Below are 20,158 nucleotides of genomic sequence, written 5' to 3'. Positions count from 1 at the left end.
CTGAATGATTCAGATCAATCCTTCCAATCTAAAAACATGATCAAACACTGAGAAAAAGCAACAGCCCATGTGAATTTCAATAGCCTGGATGCCAGATATCCCTGATCCCCAAAACCCCAGTTTATTGTACCTGGTAACCCTCAGTTACCACTACATGTTCCTAGCTTACTGTGGGCTCCAGGCTATGCCACTCCATCAAATACAACCTGCCAAAAATGTGGGGGGTTTTTAGTATGATTATTTACTGTTACGACCAACAACTTTTTCAAATCTTCCTTCACTAGGTTCTAGGAATTAAGTAGCATGAAATCTAAATCTAAAATCATTGTTTCCATGCTTCATTGAAGAAAATGAACGTGTTTTTAAAAACCCAGTAGCAGCTGCAAACCATTTAGGAATTCCTAGTTAAACTGCAAAATGCGTTTTCAACCATCTAGCCATAACAACTTCTAAACTGAGAAAGTTGCTTCTTTATATAAACCACCTCTGTTTACCAAACATCTGGTAAAAGGCCACTGCAGGATGTGAATAGTAACAGAATGTGAGATCCCCGAGGTGCGGATCTACACACACCACTGTGAGAAAATACCTCGAGTGATTAAAGATAAACAGCACCTGCATGCTTTGCAAAGGCAGCCATTGCTATAGCCACACATTTTCTTCCCTGGGACAGGAGAAAGGATGGACTAAAATACCACAGTGGATTAGAACTGGGGACAAAAGGAGCCCAGGACAGAAGTCGGGAGCAGGCAAAGGGAATGCATGTTTTACCCTGTTGGGAACTGGCATTATTATCACTTGGACATTCTGAAGCCAAAACTCAAGCCTAAACAATTAAAACAATTTTACCTCATTTCTTTTACTTGGTATCCAGAAAATTTTCTTGAGCTCTGACATATGTCAAATTTCTTTGCATAAATGTTAACATTAATCCCCAGATACTCCTATTTATGAGCATATATGCATAGTTATGAGCTCTCTTTTAAAAAAACAAAACAAAAAAAAAGCACCAGTAGGTCTGAAACACTTTTTGTAATATATGTTTACAAAAACAAGACTTGATTCTAGTCAAATCAACTCTGGACTCTTCAAAAAACCATAAGAAAATGCTTTCTAAAGAAATTAGAAATTAGAAGTTTACTGCAACATAGCTGTAATCTCAATAACTTTTGGAAAACAGTATTTATTTAACAGTTATAATCAGATAGCTATGAAACGACCAATATTCCAAACAACCATTTTATCTGTCTGCAATCAATATAAAGGTAAATGCTATACTTTATGCAAAACGCAAGGCAGCAACCCACCTTGTACATAGGTGAAAGCCATCCTTAAAAGTAAACATTTTAGTGCTAGAAATGGAAGAGACGGACCCAGGAAAAATCAGAAGCAAACACAAAAAAAGTGAGATGATACTCCTGAGATAGTAGAGCAACAAAACTAAACTTGACTCTTTAAACTTGACTGGCTGCAGGAAAAGTCAAAGGTTGAAATTTCATTGCAAGACCAGGGCAGTACATGTAAGGTTCTCCTGGTTTATCATATTGGATGGCCTAGTTGCACGCATGGGAGCTTGGCTCGTCTTTCATGTACACAACCAGCTCTTGCTCTCCAAGCTATGGAAACAGCCGATACCTAGCTGTCTTTACACGGAAACGCCCTGCCCTAAAGTCGGCCCTGAGCACACAGCCACATCAACTTAGTTGGCCAAAAGGTTGTTTCTCACTAACATGCTGTGTCACACAGGTATATGGCAGACAATGGCTGAAAGCAGACTGCCTAGTGTATTGGAGTTCCTTGGTAGAGAATGACCTGTGACGTTTAGGCCACCAAGCACTTACATTCCCACCCTGGGTTTATTTCTGTGGTTCAAATAACTGCCACCTACATCTTGTACAAGTTTCCAGGGGAAACTGGGACAAAGGTGAAACATGAAGTGGCGGTAAAGGAGATGAGCAAAGAAGGGGCACATGAGGCTAACGCGTGTGAGGCCAGGAGACAGCAAAACGGGGGTCCTCATTACAAAACAGCAGGGCCAGACAAGGACCAGCACTGCCACATCTCTTAATTCTGGCTCCTGGTCAAACTGGTCTTAAAACCCCCAGGAAAGTCAAGTAGGTGAGCACTGCTCCTTGGGAGAGCACAGTTGTTTAGAAAATGCAATTGCTCACACCACCTTTTCAAGAAAAAGCACTGCAGTCAGGTGAAGGCAGAACAATGTTGCAGCCAGGAGTGTAGATTCTGGGGCCAAACTGCTCCAGCGACATAAAATTAGAGACGGTGGTTATTAGTACCTCGGTGCAGGGCAGCTGTTCTGCCTGAGGTAAATCAAATGACCGAGAATCTGCCGGAGAGCAGGCTTAGGACCACGTCAGCACATGTGTCTAATGAAAACCGATAGGACTCCTTACTATCTAAACAAATGCTGTAAGGTGGCTGTCAAGGCGAGTCCATTTGGATGCATTTTCTACAGTTGGCCAGGTCAGAGGTTGTTATTACCATGTTACACAGATCACTGGATTAGTCCGGGTAATTCAATCTGTAGGAAGTGTCAACTCGCAGACCTGAGATTTTTCTGACCACTCTAAACCTGCACCCACAACCACCCCAGGTACCAATCACTGAAAGACACTTGACAAATAAAGCCACACAGGTGTGTGGAGCGCAAAGCTGGGGAAGGGTGGCGAGGACTGCAAACTCTTTCAAGGCAGTGAACTTCCCACTCTCGCAGAGCGAACAGGAGCTCGTTGACTAGACTCCTCCTCACTTCCTCTTCAGGACCGGATGAAAAGAAGGAAGGTCATGCCTGTTAAGATGTGGTGCCTGATAGGCAGCCTTGAAAAACTAACAATGTTCTCTCTATACTGCAAAGACCAACACCAGTTACCAGGGTTGATACTTTTTTTTAAAGCTGTATTTTAGAGACACAATTATCACTTGCCCTAAAATGGGTTGTAATACGATTCAGGTGCTATATGAAACCACATTAAAAGAGATTTTTTTTTCCCAACATTATCCGTTTACACATAGTACATATATAGAAAAAAGTGCAAGTCTGTGCTACAGAAACGCTTATGTATGTAGAAGGGAAATAGGTAAGGATGTTCGCTGCAGTAACGTTAAATTGGCAAAAGAGAAACTCCCAGACTATCAACAGGGGATCATTCAACAAATTAGGGGACATTCATATTATGCAACGCTATCTAATAGTTAAAAAGAATGAGTTGAGGAGCTATATGTACTGACTTGGACTAATTTCCAAGTTACAGTCTGTGGAAAAAGTGAACCTCAGAAACCGTATGTACAATATAATATTTCATTTATGCGGACAAAAACTAACGCATGATGATATACAATATTTAGTATATATGTAAGCAAACCTGAGGAGGTCTGGAGAGAGCTATTCTAACCATGGTAACTTCCAAGAAGGGGGGGTGGGTGACACTGACAGAGAGGAATGAAGTCACTTCATAATCTACTTACGTGCAGTTAGCAACTTATTCAACAAATGTTTCGCATTCCTCCTATGTACAGGTAGGTCTGTTTTCTAGTCACGAGGAGAAGAGACAAAGTCCTTGTCTTCATTTAACTGGTTTTTTATTTCTATATTGTTCAAAAGTTTCATAATTTAAAAAAGATGATGTAATTCCTTCTCCAATATTTCAGCCAAATGGAATATTTTCACTCATCAAGACAGTCCATTTCATTTTGGACCAGCTCGAATTTTCATATAATTTTTTTTTAATATTAAACTAAGCCTGACTCCTAATAAATAACCGCCAACCACCGATCCTACTTTATCCCCTTGAGGCCATAAACAGCACATCTAATCCTTTCTTCACATGACAGCACTTCGAATATTTTAAGAAAGGAATCTTATCATCCTCTAAATCAGGCTACACACCTCCAGGTCTCCCAAATGTTCTTCATGTGACATGGTATCAAGTCCTTGCACCTTCTTGCTTGCTTCTTTCTAAATGCTCTCCTCTTTGTCTAATTTCCTCTAAGATCCTGGTGCTACAAGTGTCACCTGGTCACAAACAGGGAAGGCAAGACGGTCATCTGCCTCATTTTTTTTTAAAGATTTTTATTGGGGAATTGGGGAAGGGGAACAGACAAGTTGCTGTCCTTTTGTTCTTCAGTCTAGTTGTGGAGGACGTTGCTTCACTGGCCTAAGTTGGCACCATCATTGCGCTCTTCCCGGGCGAGGCAGATCAGTTGCTGGTTTCTGGACGGCCGCTCACTGCAGCTGCTGGCCGATCACGCTGGCTGCTGGCTACACACGGTAGCCCATGGCAACCCACTGCCACAGGGGCTGCAGCCTACGCCATCGCTGGCGACCCACGGCAACCCAGCTCCAGGTTGAGCTGTTGTTCAGCATCTTAGCTGTAGAGGGCAGTATCACTGGCCCTCACATGTGGGATCTGAACCCGAGCCCTCTGGCATCCCAAGCCAGTTCTTAACCAACACGCCACTCGGCCAACCCTCATCTGCCTCATTTTTAACTTGCATCTTATGCTCCACCTCACCACAGAGTGATTTTATTTGAAAAAGAATGAAATAAGTGCTGTTACAGAAAACAATGTAAGAAAGCTATAGCTCTAGAAAGTTTGCAAGAAGATACAAAGTGTTTATTTAGCACCCTTTGGATTTTCCTAAATGTTAGTTTATTAATGACCCCATTAATATATTCTCATAAAATCACAAAGCTGATTTCATACAGCTAATCTGAAACATGAAACCATGCCCTGCTGCAAACGTCCAACGACAGCAAGGGTGCTGTTGAACCCCCAGTGCCCAGAAACAGGGTCCAATGTGAAGCCGTTGCTCACTACCTAGTCATCAGACCCTGGCTTATCCATGAGTGAAATAGGCCTCATGTCACTCAACTTTTAAGTCTCCACTCAGGCAGGAGGCAAACAATTAAGTGACATGAAAGGAATTCATAAAAAGAGGCCTAGCATTTGGATAGCACCATAATATCTCTGGGACCCTGACGTCATTCATTTGAGCCTAACAACCACACCGTAATGTACAAAAGAAAGACTACTGTTCACCTTCCTGACAGGCAAGGAGACAGAGGCAGACAATTCTGAAGTGAAAAGCCAGCCTGTCACGTGGCTGGAGCTAAAATGCAGCACAGCAGGCCTTTCGCGTCTTCCCAGGTGCTCTCTACCGCAGGCATCACAGCCTCTCTTCTTTCCACCCCGTAAGTAATGAGAGTGTTTTGAAAAGTTGTAGTAAACCCCACTGTGTATTTTCCACATTCTAGGGGAGCTCCTTGTTTAAAGCAGGTTCTCTCAACAAACAGCAGCAAGGCTGATATTTAGACCGGGTCATTCTTTGTTGTGGGTGCACTGTAGGATGTCTGGCTTCTACTCACTACAGAGCAGCACCCCTCAATTGTGACAACCAAAATGTCTCCCAATGTTGCCAAATGTTCTGGGGGGAGGGGAGGGCAAAATCTCCACTGAATGAAAATCACTGACTTAAGGAAACGTATAGTAAATCCATGCAAATGGTAGCAGTGATTATTTAAGAGAGCATGGAAATGTTTTAGGAACAAGATATTTTCCCCATATTTAAACAATATTGCCATTGACTCTGGAAAATAGGTATTATTTGCATTTTGGTAAGGTCTGCAGGTTCAGGATAGATTACAAAAAGCACACTTTACCTCTGGAAACTCCCAAGACACCAAGATACTGTCTGCTTACTACAAAGGAGCAAAACAAACCAAGCATCTCTCTCCCTTGTCATCCGTTCCAGGTGAGGCAAAAATCCTCATCCCCCTTGGCTTCTCCTACCTTATTTACTACGAGTTTCTTAAAGCCCTTTCCTGGGCCCCTGTCCCTTTAGAGTCATTCTCAATCACTGAGCTCCTTTCAGCATCTAACAAACAATCAAAGAAAATATTACCAACCACTGTGACAGTAAAAGGGCACCACAGCGCTTGTCTTTTAGAGCTGTGCAATCCTTTCGAGTCCCAGTTACGACCCAGGGTGAATCTGCACAAACTCACAGCACTTCAGCCTTTTTTCCTTTGAAGGGCAAGAAACGCCTGTCCAGACCCGAGTTTTCTGGAGGTGGAGAAAGATAGTCTTAGAGACAAGGAGAGAGATGTAATAATGTTCTTCACAACGTCCTCACATGCACAAGTAAACACTTCTATGGTTGAGGGCTGGAGAGCTCATAGCAGGAAAGATGACACAACCAGACTCTACCCAACAGGATGGAGGTTTAAGGAGTTAGGAAGGAAATTCTGGAGGATGTTAGTTAGAATTAAATGCTTCACTTCAATTTCTACAGTTGTTAAGCCATTGCTTAGGAGGATGGATATTAGTTATTCGTAGTTTAAGATTCTGCTTCAGCATAAAGGTCATTCCAGCCAATGGGAGGTCCAATATAATTAAAAACAAGTGTCTAAACGATTCTTTAGGAATCACTTTCCTTAAGTCAGAGGAAGTACTGCAAGCCTTTGAGATTTTTATTCAGTTCCCCCCAAGAACAGTATGCACAGCTTGCCTTAAAAAACCTAAGCCACTGGTAGTCATTTGTTTTTTCTATGCATGTGTGTACTTAGCCCTAAGGGAATGCTGTGCTTCTTTCTCAATTGGAGTTGCTTATCCACAACTCAAAAGCCCCTCAACTGTTTAACAGATGGAATAGCCAGGTAGACTTAAAAAAATAAATAAATAAAATAAAGGGCGCTCCTTCTCACACCGAACTCTATGATCCTGGAGTACTTAGTATACAGCAGGCTCTCAATTCCATCTTCTGAGTCATCTTATCCAAACTTATTTTAGTTCTTTACATTTTTTAGATTTGAACACAGAAACTTTTTTAAGTTAAGGAATATTAGTCAATTCTTGGTGATTGCTGGTTTTCAGAAGCTACACTTCCAACTCGCAGACATGAATAATGAATTTTGGAAATGTCTGTCTGAAAAGCATGCTGCATTTTTAATGAAAATGTAACTTGGGGGATCCTATAACTTTGGAACAGTCATCTGTAAGTCAGCTTTTTGGGAGCAGAAACCAGTGACACACTAGTTAGAAAGAACAGGAAAGTAAAACCTATTACTTTGCTTAAAACATCATGAGAAGGGGAGATAAACTCAGTCTGAAGCTGTTGAGATGTCATTGACATCAAGCCTGATGCTGACGGAAAAAGCAAACAAACAAAAAACCTGTTATCACCTTAAACCTACCTAGAATACTACTGAAAATCTGCAAAGAATATATACTGCCGAAGTCGAGGATGCAAGAGTGTGGCTTAGCATTTTCTTCTACGAAGCACTATGGACTAGCATCAATGTTGTTGAAGGAATGAATGAAATTGTAAAATTCGGTCTATTCTCTATTATTTGTGCCAACGAAGGGTAAATGGTATGCAAAATCAAATCAATAATTAATCCAACATAATAGGTATCTTATCCAATTGTTTGATTAGTTATGAGAGTAGGAAGCACCGACATTTAATTTCTCTTCTTATTGCTTCTTCCCACTCCTTGGTAAAGGTGCTAAAGATCAGTCAAAAGACCAAAAGGTTGGCAGCAGGAGGGGGAAGGAAAACTAAATCAAACAGCTACAGGATCTGAAAACTCAATAATCAGCTCTGAATAACAGAGTGAAAAATGCAAAGCTACCCAGGAGAGTTAAAAGGCAGATATTAGGAAAATCTTGCAACTGAGTTTTAAATATGTCCGTCTTTATAAGACTTTGATATCTGATTGATTTCACAGTTCTCTATGATGGGTGGAGAAGATGATAGAATCTGGCCATCCTAAGCTCAAGAACATAGTACAGGACAGTTAACAAACATACAGCCCTGATCACAAATAAAATGCCATAAATGACATTAAATAAGACATACTTCAAATGCATCCAAGAATTATTTTGCCATGTACAAAATGGTTTATTATACTAGATTCCTTCTATGATAGCAGCACTAAGGAGGGAAGGGGGGAGGTAGAGAGAGGATAGATAATAGATAGATAGGTAGATAGATAGATAGATATAAAGATCCCCCATTATTATCTCATTCAAATGGAAAAATCCTGTCAAGAAACCTCTTTAACCACAGTTGGCTTTTAGTCTCAAAGAAGTATGTATTTAGAAAATAACTCTATTGCTATTTTAACGTTTAAAATCCTTTTCCTTCTTACAAAAATATCAGTAAACCATGTGCCTGAGCTGTTTATTTTCCTCCTATCAGGCAGCAGAAAACCTACAAAGACTCTAAAGCTTGCCCTTATAATTCTAATGAGACCACCTGCCTGAAAACTCAGCTGTCCTTGGGAACTAAATCAACCTGAGAGCATTTTGTAAATTATGACTAATGACTAACTGTGCTTCTACTTTTCTGATCTCTGGCTGTCCAGTTCTAAATAAAATGTACCACAACCAAAGAACATAAATAACATATGTATTGGAGCTTTTTTTTTTAAAAAAAAATGCTTCTTGAGAATTAAAAGACAAACACTTGTGAAGCACAGAAAAGAGAAATTTCAAAAAGTTTTTCACAAACTGAAGGCACACCCTGTATGGGCTATGGAAGGCTTTTCAAGAGACACCTGTCAATCTAACGACCCAGGATAGTAGTAGAACAGAAGCCAATGAAAGTGTTCATAGGAAAGATTAAGAAATGGTTTGACATTACAAGCTTGCCAAAACCCCTGGCTATAGAGCCGGTAATATACCTTCAACAGGATAATAAATGGGAAACCAGATTCATTTAGAAGGAGGTTTAGCGATGGGCTGAAATGTAGACATTACCTGGATCTATTCCAGAAATGGATGAGAATCTTCTGGGTAGGCTGCAGTTTTTTTCCAGTACTTGGTAATACACATATTATCAAATGAATTTTATGTGATAAACTTTTCAGAGCAAAAACCACCTATTGTAGATTTATGCAGTCTGTACACTGTGTATAAATTAAGCATGCTCTGAAAATTATGATGGTGCTGTTTAGTGAAAAGGTTGTGAAAGCATGGGATTTATCCAGGTCAAGGCAGACTACCACCATTTTGAATTTCTGAAGATTGCACTGTCATGCTTTTTGGGGTGCCTGAATGATTATGCCTTTGTCAAGTCAATCTATCTTTGGCTTGAACATGAAATTTGTCAATTGAAATACACCTGAAAATTGTAAGCGGAATTTCAGTTCCAAGTACACAGAATGAATATTGTCTCCTTCTGTTACCACAAATAATGAAAATTATTTTAGGAAAAGGCACATTTTCAACTGAGACTCTCTTATAGTTGAAATCACAATGCTCACCTACAAATCTTGGGGTGGGGATACTTCTGCATAAATAAAGTGTGGGGGGAGGTGGGGGGATCATTTGACTATAGGTCCAGAACCACCTGAAGTAATGCAGCTTCAAATCCAAGCTTCTGCTCCCTGCTCTCTAATAGGGCTGTTCGTGACCCACACAAAACCCAGGCCCCTCCCAGCAGCCTGGAGCCAAGGAACGTTTCTAGTTCACCTCACCCACCCTGCTTTTTGTTTGTTTGTTTTTGTTTTTCATGCCTATGCTCATAAATGAGTAAAAAACAAAAGAGGCAAAGCCCTGATTAGACAGTCTTCTTACCCCAAGCCAGGTAGAAAGAGAACTAATCGATATTTAGTACTTTGGATATATTGGCCCTACGAAGGTAAACAATAGCAATAAAACAGAAAAGAATCCTGTATGTCTTTATTTTTTATCATCATCATTATTATTTGGCTCGGGTTGATTATTGCATTTCTTTAGGGCTTTCCAAATACAGACTCAGTATGAGAACTAAATATAATTGCTCTATGCCCCACCAGAGCACAACTATAATCCAGCAGCCTATTCAAGAAAACCAAGGTCAACATTTTCTTTGCAACCCCTGTTTTCAAGACTTCATCTCATCCACAGGCTAAGTTAAAATATCCTTTCATTTCAGGGGCCATGTGAATTTTAAAACTATTTTTCAAGGAAGAAATAACTTGTCTAGGATGATGTCAGTTTTTTTTTCTTTCCTTTTTGTGATACATAGAATTTACATGCAACTCTTTGCTTTAGATTTAGGCCATTTCTTTTCATTACACTCATCACACATACTTCCCACTGGTATCAGTGGGAAATGCGTATGTGAAATACAGTTGAAGCTAGAGTATACTACTCTGCACACAGCCTTGACGTTTACATCAGTCTAATAAATAAGCTAAATTGTCACAAAACTGATTTAAAAACTTAATTTCAGGCAGTCATGTTTCAAGTCAGTTAACTTGCTAAACTGGGATTCACTATGAAATTTCCGGTTTATATCTCGTCCATTCAAGTAAGCAGTATCTTCTCATTTTCAAAAGTAAGCTCTGGCTTCGGCTTGCTACCTCCTTCCAGGTAACGTCAGAATCCTGGGCTTGTTTCACCTGCGGGTGTATAGAACCCAGGCGTGCGCACCCCGCGTCCTCCCCTAGACCCTTCCGAGAGGCCGAGGGGCACCCTGGAGGACACAACCCGAACACCAAAACTTTCTGGCTGCAAACTCGACTGCTGTTGTCCGCGACTTAAAGCGGCAAGACACTGGGAACGGCGCTGGCTTTTGTTCCAGCGGTGCCCAGCTGGCGAGGTCAGGCCACAGCGGTCCTCCCTCCAGAAAGGTCTGCGCGAGATTCCGTGGGACTGAGATTTGGGAGTCTCACGAAAGTAGCCCGTTTCTACGCCACCCGTGGGCGTGGGGTGTACAAACACATGGAAAGGCAGCGTAGAGTGCCTTTCAAATCCAGCTTCAACCTTAGATTCACGAAGTGAGTCGCCCAATCCCCCGTAGGGCGCGAGGGGGCGGGGAGAAATAGGTACCAGAAGGGCGCGCGGGAGACACAGTCAAGATGCAGGGCCAGCCCCGCCTCCGGGTACAATCAGAAAAGCTACAGTGTGCCCGTGGTTTTCGGCTTCCTGTTTGTAAAGCGAGAACCGCCCTGCCTGACTCTGTGACACCCGTTCTTCCTCAAAACCGAGTCCGCCTCTTCTTCGCGCGCGGGGCCGGCGGGGCGGGGGCAGGGCCGCGGGGCGCCGCGCCCCTCCCAGCCGGCGGCCTCCCGGGCCGAGCTGGGCCGCGAGGCGGACAAAGCGTTTCCCGCTCCCTCCCCCACGGACGCGTCCCAGAAGGGAGGGGGAAGGCGGGCTGGAGGAGGAGGAAGAGGAGGGGGAGGAGGAAGGCGCTGCCGGCGGGACTGGGCAGGCTTGCGCCGAGAGGGAAGGGAAGGAGGAGGGGCCGGGCGGCCTCCGAGAACCGGGAGGAGGGCAGGATTCTTGAAGCCCAAGATAAACAAATTGTTCCTCTTCACGTGCGGGGCGGGGGAGGTGGAGAGGGTGGAGAGCGAGCGCCGCGGCCTCGCCTCTTCCCCTCCCCCAAGCCGGCTCTTTGTCACCGAGTGCCGGCCCGAGCGCCCGGCGCAAGCCCGCGGCGGTACGGGTACTACCCTCGGCGCCGACGACCCAGCCCGGAACGTGCGCGATTGTCAACCGCACACCACAAGGGCCTCCGGCGCCGGGCCCTGCGCCGCCGATCGAGGTGCGGTGTGCCAGGGAAACGGGAGGCGTACCGCGCTCCCCGATTCCTACCGCCCGGCGGGCACCGCACACGACGCGCCGCACTAACCCCGGCGGCGCATGGGGGGGAGGGGGCTGCAGACACCTTCCCCGAGCTTCCGGCCTCCCCCACCCCAAAAGGAAAGTACAAGAACCGGAGAGAGGAGATAAGAGAAAGGATTCTACTCTCCGGGTTAGGGGGTGGGAACTGCCCCTTCCTCCCCGAGAAGTTAAGCCATTGGCTGCTCAGCCTACCTCGAACCCACCCACCCAGCCATTTAAGCCTCTCTCAGCTCCCAGCTACCACCCACTCCTCCGGACTGATGAGACAGGCCTAGAAAGTTGGTGGGGCGGGGGGCGACGCGAAGAAAGCTCGGTGCTTGCAAGTTTAGGGGAGGAGGGGACACAATCCCCAGCGAAGTTGCGTGGCGGGGACTCGGCGCAGGCTTAGGGCGCTGCTCTCCCCTCCCGCCCCCGCTGGGCCGCTCCCCCCGGCACACTCGACCCTCCCTGCAGCTCCACCTGCCGGGCCAGCCCCGAGTCTTGAGCGGCGGAGGAGCGCACCCGCGCCCCGCATCCGCGCGCGCTCCCGCGAACGCGCGCTCCGAGGCACCCTCGTTCGCTTCTCACCCACTTCAAAGTTCATTCACAAAACTCTCAGACTTTCTCAGCCCAAAGGGGGTGAGCTGGGGAGAGGAGGCGAGAGCCTCTCGCTTCCCCCTCCTCCCCCCGGGGATGAAGGCCCGGTGCCCGCCCAGAATCTGCGACAGCATCAATTCCTCCCCGCACCCGGCGGATGTGCAGAGAGGGGTGGGCGAAGGGGGACAGATCTGGGGACGCGAGGGGGCACGACGAGGGGTGGGGTTGGGTGGGAGCAGTGAAGAGGAGAGCGAGGTTTCAACTCTGGGTTCACTCTCTTTCAAATCGGTATCTAAGAAAGGGAGAGGGGAAAAAAAACTTTTCCAGTGCCTCCCTCCACCGCTCCTCCAGGCTCCCTCCGCCCCTCGCAGTCGTGACTGGCTTCTCCCCTTTCGCCCCCTCTTCCCCAAATCTGACAACTCTGACAGATTAACAGGTAGCGGCAACGGCAGTTTTTCCCCCAGAAAAGTTCACATTAACCCTTCGGCTTCAGCCCACCTCACCCACAGTGCAAATCAGATCCTCGTCCCCCATGTAAGAAGCTCCACGCCCCCCCACGCGCGCGCGCGCCCCGTGCCCACTGCCAGCGCGCCCTCACCATGATCAGCGTGTGGTTCCTCTGCTCCGCCGAGGCAGCCTCCGCATCTTGCTGGGGTTTGTTCTGATGCTGCTGCTTGCCGGTGCCGGCGCCGGATTTCTTGGCCCTCTGCTCCAGGGTGCGCTGGTAGAGGCTCACGGTGTCCCGGCGCTCCAGCTCCAGCTGCTCCACCTGAGCCTGCTGGTACCTGTTCTCGCAGTTGACGTGGTGCCGCCGGCAGCCCTCGATGCGCTGGCGGAGCCTCTCCACCACGGTGCTGTGCTTGGGAACGGCCGCCGAGCCGCCACCGGGGCCCCCGGAGCCGCCGCAGCCGGCAGCCGGGTGATTGCTACTCGGAGCAGCTGGAGTACTATTGGGAGTATTATTCACACCGATCCCGGCCCCTCCGAGGCTGCTGTTCAGGCTACTGTTGATGCAAATACTACTGCCATTCGCGGCAGCAGCGGGGGCTGCGAAATCCCCCATCCTGCTCCCCGGGCACACTATTTTGGAAGAACTTTTTTTATCCACCCCCCTATCAGCCTCCTCCTTGGGTCCAAGGATTAAAATAGTTTAAGTGGAACGCGGGGGAGACGCAAGCACATGGATGGAAACAGAGATCCCGACGGGGCGAAAAAAAAAAGGGGGAGAGATTTGGGGGCAGGTTTTTTTTTTGTTTCCCTTTTTTTAAAACTGTAAAGCTCAAGGAGAAAAAAAGGGGGGATCAGAATGCCATCAGACACCTATCAACAAAAAGAATCACAACAAACTGAGCCAGCAGCAAATCGGGTTGCAACTCGGGGAGATCCGCTCCTCGCCTGCCTTCTTTTTATAATCCATTATTTTCTAATAAATTCCAGGAGATTTCCGGTGGTTGGCAAGCATTTTCTCCCTACGTACCGAGAAGCACACCCCATGTACACACACAAGCATATGCCTCCAGTGCGGACACGCGCGACACACACTCACTCCACACCGCATCGGAAAACGGCAAGCTTGCTTATTGCATTTTCCTTCCACAAAAAAGTTTTGGTGTTTATGCCGCCCCGTGTTCTCAAAGTACTTTGGCTGCTCAGTTGCATTTCACAGGAACCTAGATATCGAATCCTCGGGCTGGGGAAAGTAAACACATGGACAGTCCGAGGCGACTGCAAAAGTAGATCGGTGAAGTCCTTTGCAAAACGCCGCGCGGAGAGCAGCCCCTAACGCTCGGCTGGGCTGCCGCTGCCGCCGCTGCTCCTGCCACCATCACAATGATCAACTGCTCGCCGCCGCCGCCTCCTCCTCCTCCTCTCGCTCCTCCACCTCCTCCTCCTCCTCCATGCCAGCGGAGTGATATCAGGACGCGCGAGCTCAGTAAACACGGCAGCGGCGGCGGCTGGAGGCCGTGAGACAAGCCCCGGGACACGGCGCAAAACCCGGCCCGGACTCTCACCCGGCAGGAGCGGGCGCGGCACGCACCAGCACGGGGCTCCCTCCTCCTTCGCCTCGCGCTCCCCGCCCCTCCCACGCCCCCAAGCTCACTACTACCCATTCTGGCAAGTCGGAGCTGCCAGAAACGAGAAAAAGAAAGATTCTGGAGGATCTTGGGAATGAATCAACTTTTGAACTCGTGTGTGTGTGTGTGTGTGTGTGTGTGTGTGTGTGCGCGCGCGCGCGCGCGCGCGCGTACGCGCGGAGGTGGGCGGGGGCACATGGAAGCGCCTGGCTGGATTTCCTTATTCCAAGCGGGGTTATCAAGCGAGCCCAAGTTGTTGTTATACATTTATGCATTATATTGCAGAACTGTGCATGACCAGGCAGAAACATTGAAGCTCCACAGTAGTTGTCTGTCATCCCTATCCATGTGGAAAGAAAAAGGCAAATGAGTGACTTGTTTTTAAAACCCAGGTAATAAGTCTTCGCTAGTAATAACCCTGCTTATGGACACTTGTTCCAACTCTAGGCCAGTCTTAACACACAAATGCCGAATAAAAAGAAATAGGCACCAAAAGAAGTTGGAATATTATTTAATTTGCTCTACGTAATGATTGTTGTTATTAAGGCAATTATTGTTTTACTTACCCTTGGAAAAAAATTAAAGTAAAGCAAGCAGGGACTTGGAGGTGAGACTAACAGTACATTTTAACAGACTGTTTTGAACACTAGGTGCTAATGACAGCAGTAATTAAGGGTCCTTCGTAAATCAAGTGGAAAGATTGCAGATTTCATGGACTAGAACTATAGGAAAACACAGCATTTCACAGTTTGTCATGACCAAAACAAAAACAAGCCAAAATAACAGGTTTACTTTATTGCTAGATATATTTCTTTCTGTTTAAATGAATTCACAAATACAATCAAAATGGAAGCGCGACCACAGAAAGCAATCTAAACTTTCCATCTTTCCAGATACTATCTAAAAAAACAACGATAACAACAATTAAGGATCAAATATAATATCCTTGAATCTTGATCCATTGCATAATTAAAAAAAATTAAAACGGAGAAAATGTTTCTGTGATCATCAGGACAAAATTTTGATTGTGTGCTGTTAATAATAATAAGACATTTTGTATTATCTCAATAAATCTTATGGTATTAGCTTTTAGGGTAAAAATACACCCCAGTTTTCTAAAATAGCCAGGAATAAAAGAACTTTGGATCTCATGCATTAGTCATGAGATCTGATTTAAACCATCTTCATTTCTTGGCATTGCAGATTAGCATTGGATGCTATTTCTAACCTCATAATGTCAGCAATAAGAAGCTATATTTTTCTTCAATTAATCAGGTCTATATGGTGAACTATATCTTTAACATCCATTGGATTATATGGTAAAATGGGAAGCAAAATATTGATTAATGTGGTGTGAGTTTACCTCTAAATAGTGAAACCAATATGGGGGAGTATCTTTCTTTGAAGGTGCCATACTTTTTCACAGGGCTAGTGAGTTAACACGCAACCTTCTGTATCATAACTGCCCCTCCAAGTCTGTTAGAAAATTAAATTGAATTAGTTCTATAGCAAGAAGTCAGATCAGATTATAAAAACATAGAGAAAATTATAAAAATTATAAGACTTCACAAAGTGGCCTTTGCCTTTTTAACATAGTCACTAAATAATATCTCTATTAATTCAGGAAACACATGGCTACACTGTAAAGGAAGCTGTAACTACATGCACTCTGCTCTCCCTTCACTGTGTATAATTCTTATCCCTCCTCCTACCCCATCAACCTACATCACCCACACAAAACTACAACTTGATTTACAGAGGCAGCAAGTTTGAGGGTCTTGATCATTGGGTCTTCGGTTTTGAGACTTGGGTCCTAATTCTAGCTTTTTCCTGTGACTCTGAATTGAATTTTTATTTGAGAGTTTGTCATGCTGAAAAAAAAAATACAACAATAACAGCAACATGCATTCCCACCAAGATGTTTACCTCCCCTACCATGAAGGGAAACCAAAAATACACAAGAATTTGCATCCTTCTCTTTGGGGGAGCAACAGGTGGAGGAGCACACTTGGTGGCTTTACCCCAGAGCCACCCAATGACAAAGGCAGCTAGCTATTCTTGAACAACCACAGTATAGTTTGCTGCCTGAGTTTAGGGCACGGGCGGACTATACAGAAAAGAAAGGTTGACTGTTCATGGATCTATGTACATACACACACACGCGCCCATCTTTTATCTCATCAAGAGGGTAGGAGTGGCAGCCACAAGCTCTAATGTCAAAATGTGGGGAAAGGAAGGGCTATTAAACTGTGGTGGCCAGTGGGGTAAGAACCTTTGAGGAAACTGACCTGTGCAGTACTCTACGGTGACACACTTGAGGTCGGAAACCCCATCCTAATTGTGCAGGATGATTAGAAGAAAGAAGCAGGAAGTGAAGACGACTTGGGTCTTGAGCAACAGAAGCAAGTCACCCTGAATTTGAGATATTAATCAACTCCAGTGACCTTAGAAGCAGCAGAGGCCTGTATGCTGGCTACTCCTAGACTCTCCTGATACGTGTATGTATATTCCTGCAAGTTTGCCTGCTTTGTCGGTCACCATCCTAAAGAACTCCCTGAAAGTCATAGAGAAGCCCCAAGTTCTGGGGAAGCAATTTTAGTCTCTTCTGCTTACCAAGCACTCTGATAGCATGATCATCATCTTTTACGTGAGCCCACTGTGGAGCAAAATTGCCAGATCAGAGCTATGCACACATCACCAGTGCTGTTGCTCAAGGATGGCAAAGAAATCTGAGATGCTATGGCAGTGACGAGAAAGAAATTATGTGGCTGAATCCATACCTAGACTTTGATGATACCTCTCTGCTTGCCAAAGAAGGAGGGCTTGATGAATAAGTACCTGTACCTGGCTGTCCTGAGGCTCTGGCTCTGAGCCACAGTTGGCAGTTCTAAGGAGTTGAACTAGATTCCCTTTTCTTTAGGCCAACACTGCATCATGCTTCCATGTCCATCTGATAGGGCCCAGTGTCCCCGTGTCAAGGAAAAGGTCTTTGTGTAGAAACTCTAGTGTATATGCCACTTCTACTTCCCTATTAATGTGGGTCAATAGAACTGGCTTTGTAATTGTACCCTACAAATACTTGGTGACTAAGATAGAGTAGGAACTCTTTGCTACCCACCTGTGTGTAAGCAAACCTTTATACATGCCCACACAGTGGGCCCAGGAAGTCCTGAGTTACTAGCAGCAGCGGGCTGTGCCCTCAACTGTCTAGCAAGAGCTGTCACTTCAATAATTCCACAAATACAGTTATTTCCTTCTGTGTGCCAGGCACCTGTGGTAAGTGCTGGGAATATAGCATAACAGCGTATAGACCCCAATCCCAGTATCAGTGATGGCCAACCAGACTCAGGGCAGGAGATGCAGTGATGGGAACACATAGAATTGGTTTGGAGTGTATGCTCAGAGGTCTAAAGGCATCTCCAGAATTCACTCTGAAAATTGGGTAGAAGTAAACCAAGCAAAAGTTGGTGGCAGGTATGCAGTGGGGAGCTAGGCACCAGCCAGAGCAAGGTCCTAAGGCCTGTTATTTCAGCAGATCCACCAGTGGTTTCCTCTCCCAGGAGTGTGAGTGCGAGTGGGTCTGAAGAGAAACGAGGCTGAGGTGGGGGAGACAAGCAGCCAGATCGTGCGAGGCCATTCAGAAGTTTAGACTATAACTTTGGGACAATGCTGCCTTTGCAAGGATTAAAGCTGATTTACATTTTTTTATTTTGGCAATGCAGCAGATATATTGTTCTAGTGTTTTCTAGAGTGTGTTCTGAAGAACCTGGTCCTATAAATTGTTTCACTAGAAAGGCTTCTGAGCCAAGGAAGTTGAGGAAATGATCTGTACCACGTCTCTCTCTCTCAAAGATTCATTGCCACGTAAAGGCCACCAGAAATCGCGCAGCAGCGCACGTTTAACATTCTTTAACCTAGCACTGCCCAAAATCCTGCTGTGTCCCAGAGAAGGCAACACGCTATAGAAAGCTCGGTGTAGGAGAGTAGAAACCGAAGACAGTTGTAAACCCACTCAAGTTCACAGCAATTGCCTGGGTAGGGCATCTGTGACAAAGACCACACTCCCCTGACCATCTGCTCTGCCCAAGTGCCAGCGTCGCTAACGAGCACGTCAGGCTCACGGCCCTTCCCTAACCTGAACTGGATGTGTTGGATTGTGACTTTTAAGCAGTGGGAAAATGGCAACACAAAGGCAAAAATCCCAGAAGGGTAAATTTGACTAGTCTTTTCAGTGTCAGTACTTTGAGTATGTTGTATAGATACCTATCTCTGTATAGCAAAGCCTCTTTATTAGGGGGAAAGGTCGGATTTATTTAACCGAAAATCTTAATTATGTAATATCTTTAAAGATACAGAGTTTCATTACTTTTGAAGCATGCACTCTGTCTAGTCTAACCATGTCTGGCCTCTTGGAGCTATTTTAATGAGTTCCTTCTACCCTAGTAAACCAACTGTAGGTAGGGGACATCCCCTGTGGACTAGCGGTGTTTCAAAAGTTTGTTTCCTTAAGTATTTAAATATCCCTAACAAGACCCTGTTTACATTATTAATTTTCACTTTTTATTAAGAAGGGGTTTACCAAGCCCTATACCAGGTCATAAATTTTGAGAGGAATATGAATCAATGGAGTTTATTTTCTTATTCATGTATTTTAATATATATAAAATAGTTTTATGGTTATTAGGAGAAAGGTTACCTGAAGTCCATGGCAGACAAATTTTTAAAGGCCTTTCACTCTGTTTCACATATACCTCTACTCTCAGTGCTAAATAATTTGATATAATAAGGCATTTGCCTTGAACAATGTCTGGTTTCCATGTAGGATGTTGAAGACTTCTGAAATTTGGGGAAAATATTTATAAAACCTTGAATTTATTGGAGGCATATCAACAGCCAAACTGTTAACTTTAGAAACGATTATTTAATAAATAATCAAAGAACTGAATCATTGTACTTTCTTATTATAAACACTTAACTGGAGATCAGCAAAAGCATGGATATAATTTTAATGGACAACATGCATTGAAAACTTGCTCTATTCCAGGTTCTATTATTAGCCTCTCCCCCCTCCCTTCACTGGTTAAGAAACTGTGGCACAGAAAGTTTAAGGAACCTACCCCTAAACCACAGTTTAAAAGTGGCAGAGTCCAAATTTAACTCAGGTGTTCTAACCCCAGAGCACACTACTGAAGGAATATGACATGGGAGTAGGCTCCTAAGATTCCTTCTCATTCTAAGATTCCACATTTCTATGGAACTGAAATTACAGCGTTTTCCGCACACCTCACTTTAACAGAAGCCTGTTGCTGCAGTGTTCAGAAGGGATTCAGCTCAGGAGTTACCCTTCCAGAACGAAGTCTTTGGCCATGCCTCCCTCAGCTCCCATTCTCGAAGCTCTGAGAACCGCGAGCATTTTCTGTCTTGGCACTTCCATGATCACATTGTACTGCAACTGTCTTCACCTGTCTCTCTCTCACTCGTGTTTTATGGGTGTTTGGACCTAACACAGAGCCTGGCATGACAGAGCCCTGTAACTGTGTTTGGGGGATGAGTAACACGAAAGAGGGAAGACTTCACAATTTGTCAGTTACAACGTTGGAAAGGGAGCTGAGACCAGTCCTGGACAGTAGTGCCTGAGAAGAGGCCTTCTGTGGGACCATTCTACAGAAACTACGTGAATGCGATAGAAGAAAATCATAATAAGATGTGATTTGGTTTTCAAAATGCTGTTTCTCAGGTGTTTGAGGTATTCTATAAATTGTCTTGGAGAGGTGCCGGGGTGGAAAATAGGGAGATAGAGTCGGACCAGCCTCTTACAGTTTCTCTCATTGCACTCTGCGATCTGTCCGCATTGGGAAGGGGCTCACACTCGTGGGA

The 20,158-nt window shown here is 45.0% G+C and overlaps 1 protein-coding gene across 1 annotated transcript; it reads right to left on the bottom strand.

The window, feature by feature from the left end:
* Positions 1–12,419: 12,419 nt before the first annotated feature.
* LOC109392501 (mastermind-like protein 3) lies at positions 12,420–14,171 on the bottom strand. Its single transcript, XM_019661039.1, has 2 exons — positions 12,805–14,171; positions 12,420–12,498 (listed from the first exon to the last, which is right to left on the bottom strand). The coding sequence occupies exons 1-2, from the start codon at positions 13,267–13,269 to the stop codon at positions 12,487–12,489; spliced, it is 477 nt and encodes a 158-aa protein (XP_019516584.1). The 5' UTR covers positions 13,270–14,171; the 3' UTR covers positions 12,420–12,486.
* Positions 14,172–20,158: the final 5,987 nt, after the last annotated feature.

The sequence above is a fragment of the Hipposideros armiger genome, unplaced genomic scaffold (assembly GCF_001890085.2).
Source record: "Hipposideros armiger isolate ML-2016 unplaced genomic scaffold, ASM189008v1 scaffold_333, whole genome shotgun sequence".
In the NCBI taxonomy this organism is placed as follows: Eukaryota; Metazoa; Chordata; class Mammalia; order Chiroptera; family Hipposideridae; genus Hipposideros; species Hipposideros armiger.
The sequence above is the reverse complement of the archived record's forward strand: the minus strand, read 5'-3'. Positions and strand labels throughout refer to the sequence as shown.

What these genes read in the sequence shown, in the direction of transcription:
- LOC109392501 (XM_019661039.1), bottom strand. Translation starts at nt 13,269, where the DNA reads ATGGGGGATTTCGCAGCCCCCGCTGCTGCCGCGAATGGCAGTAGTATT.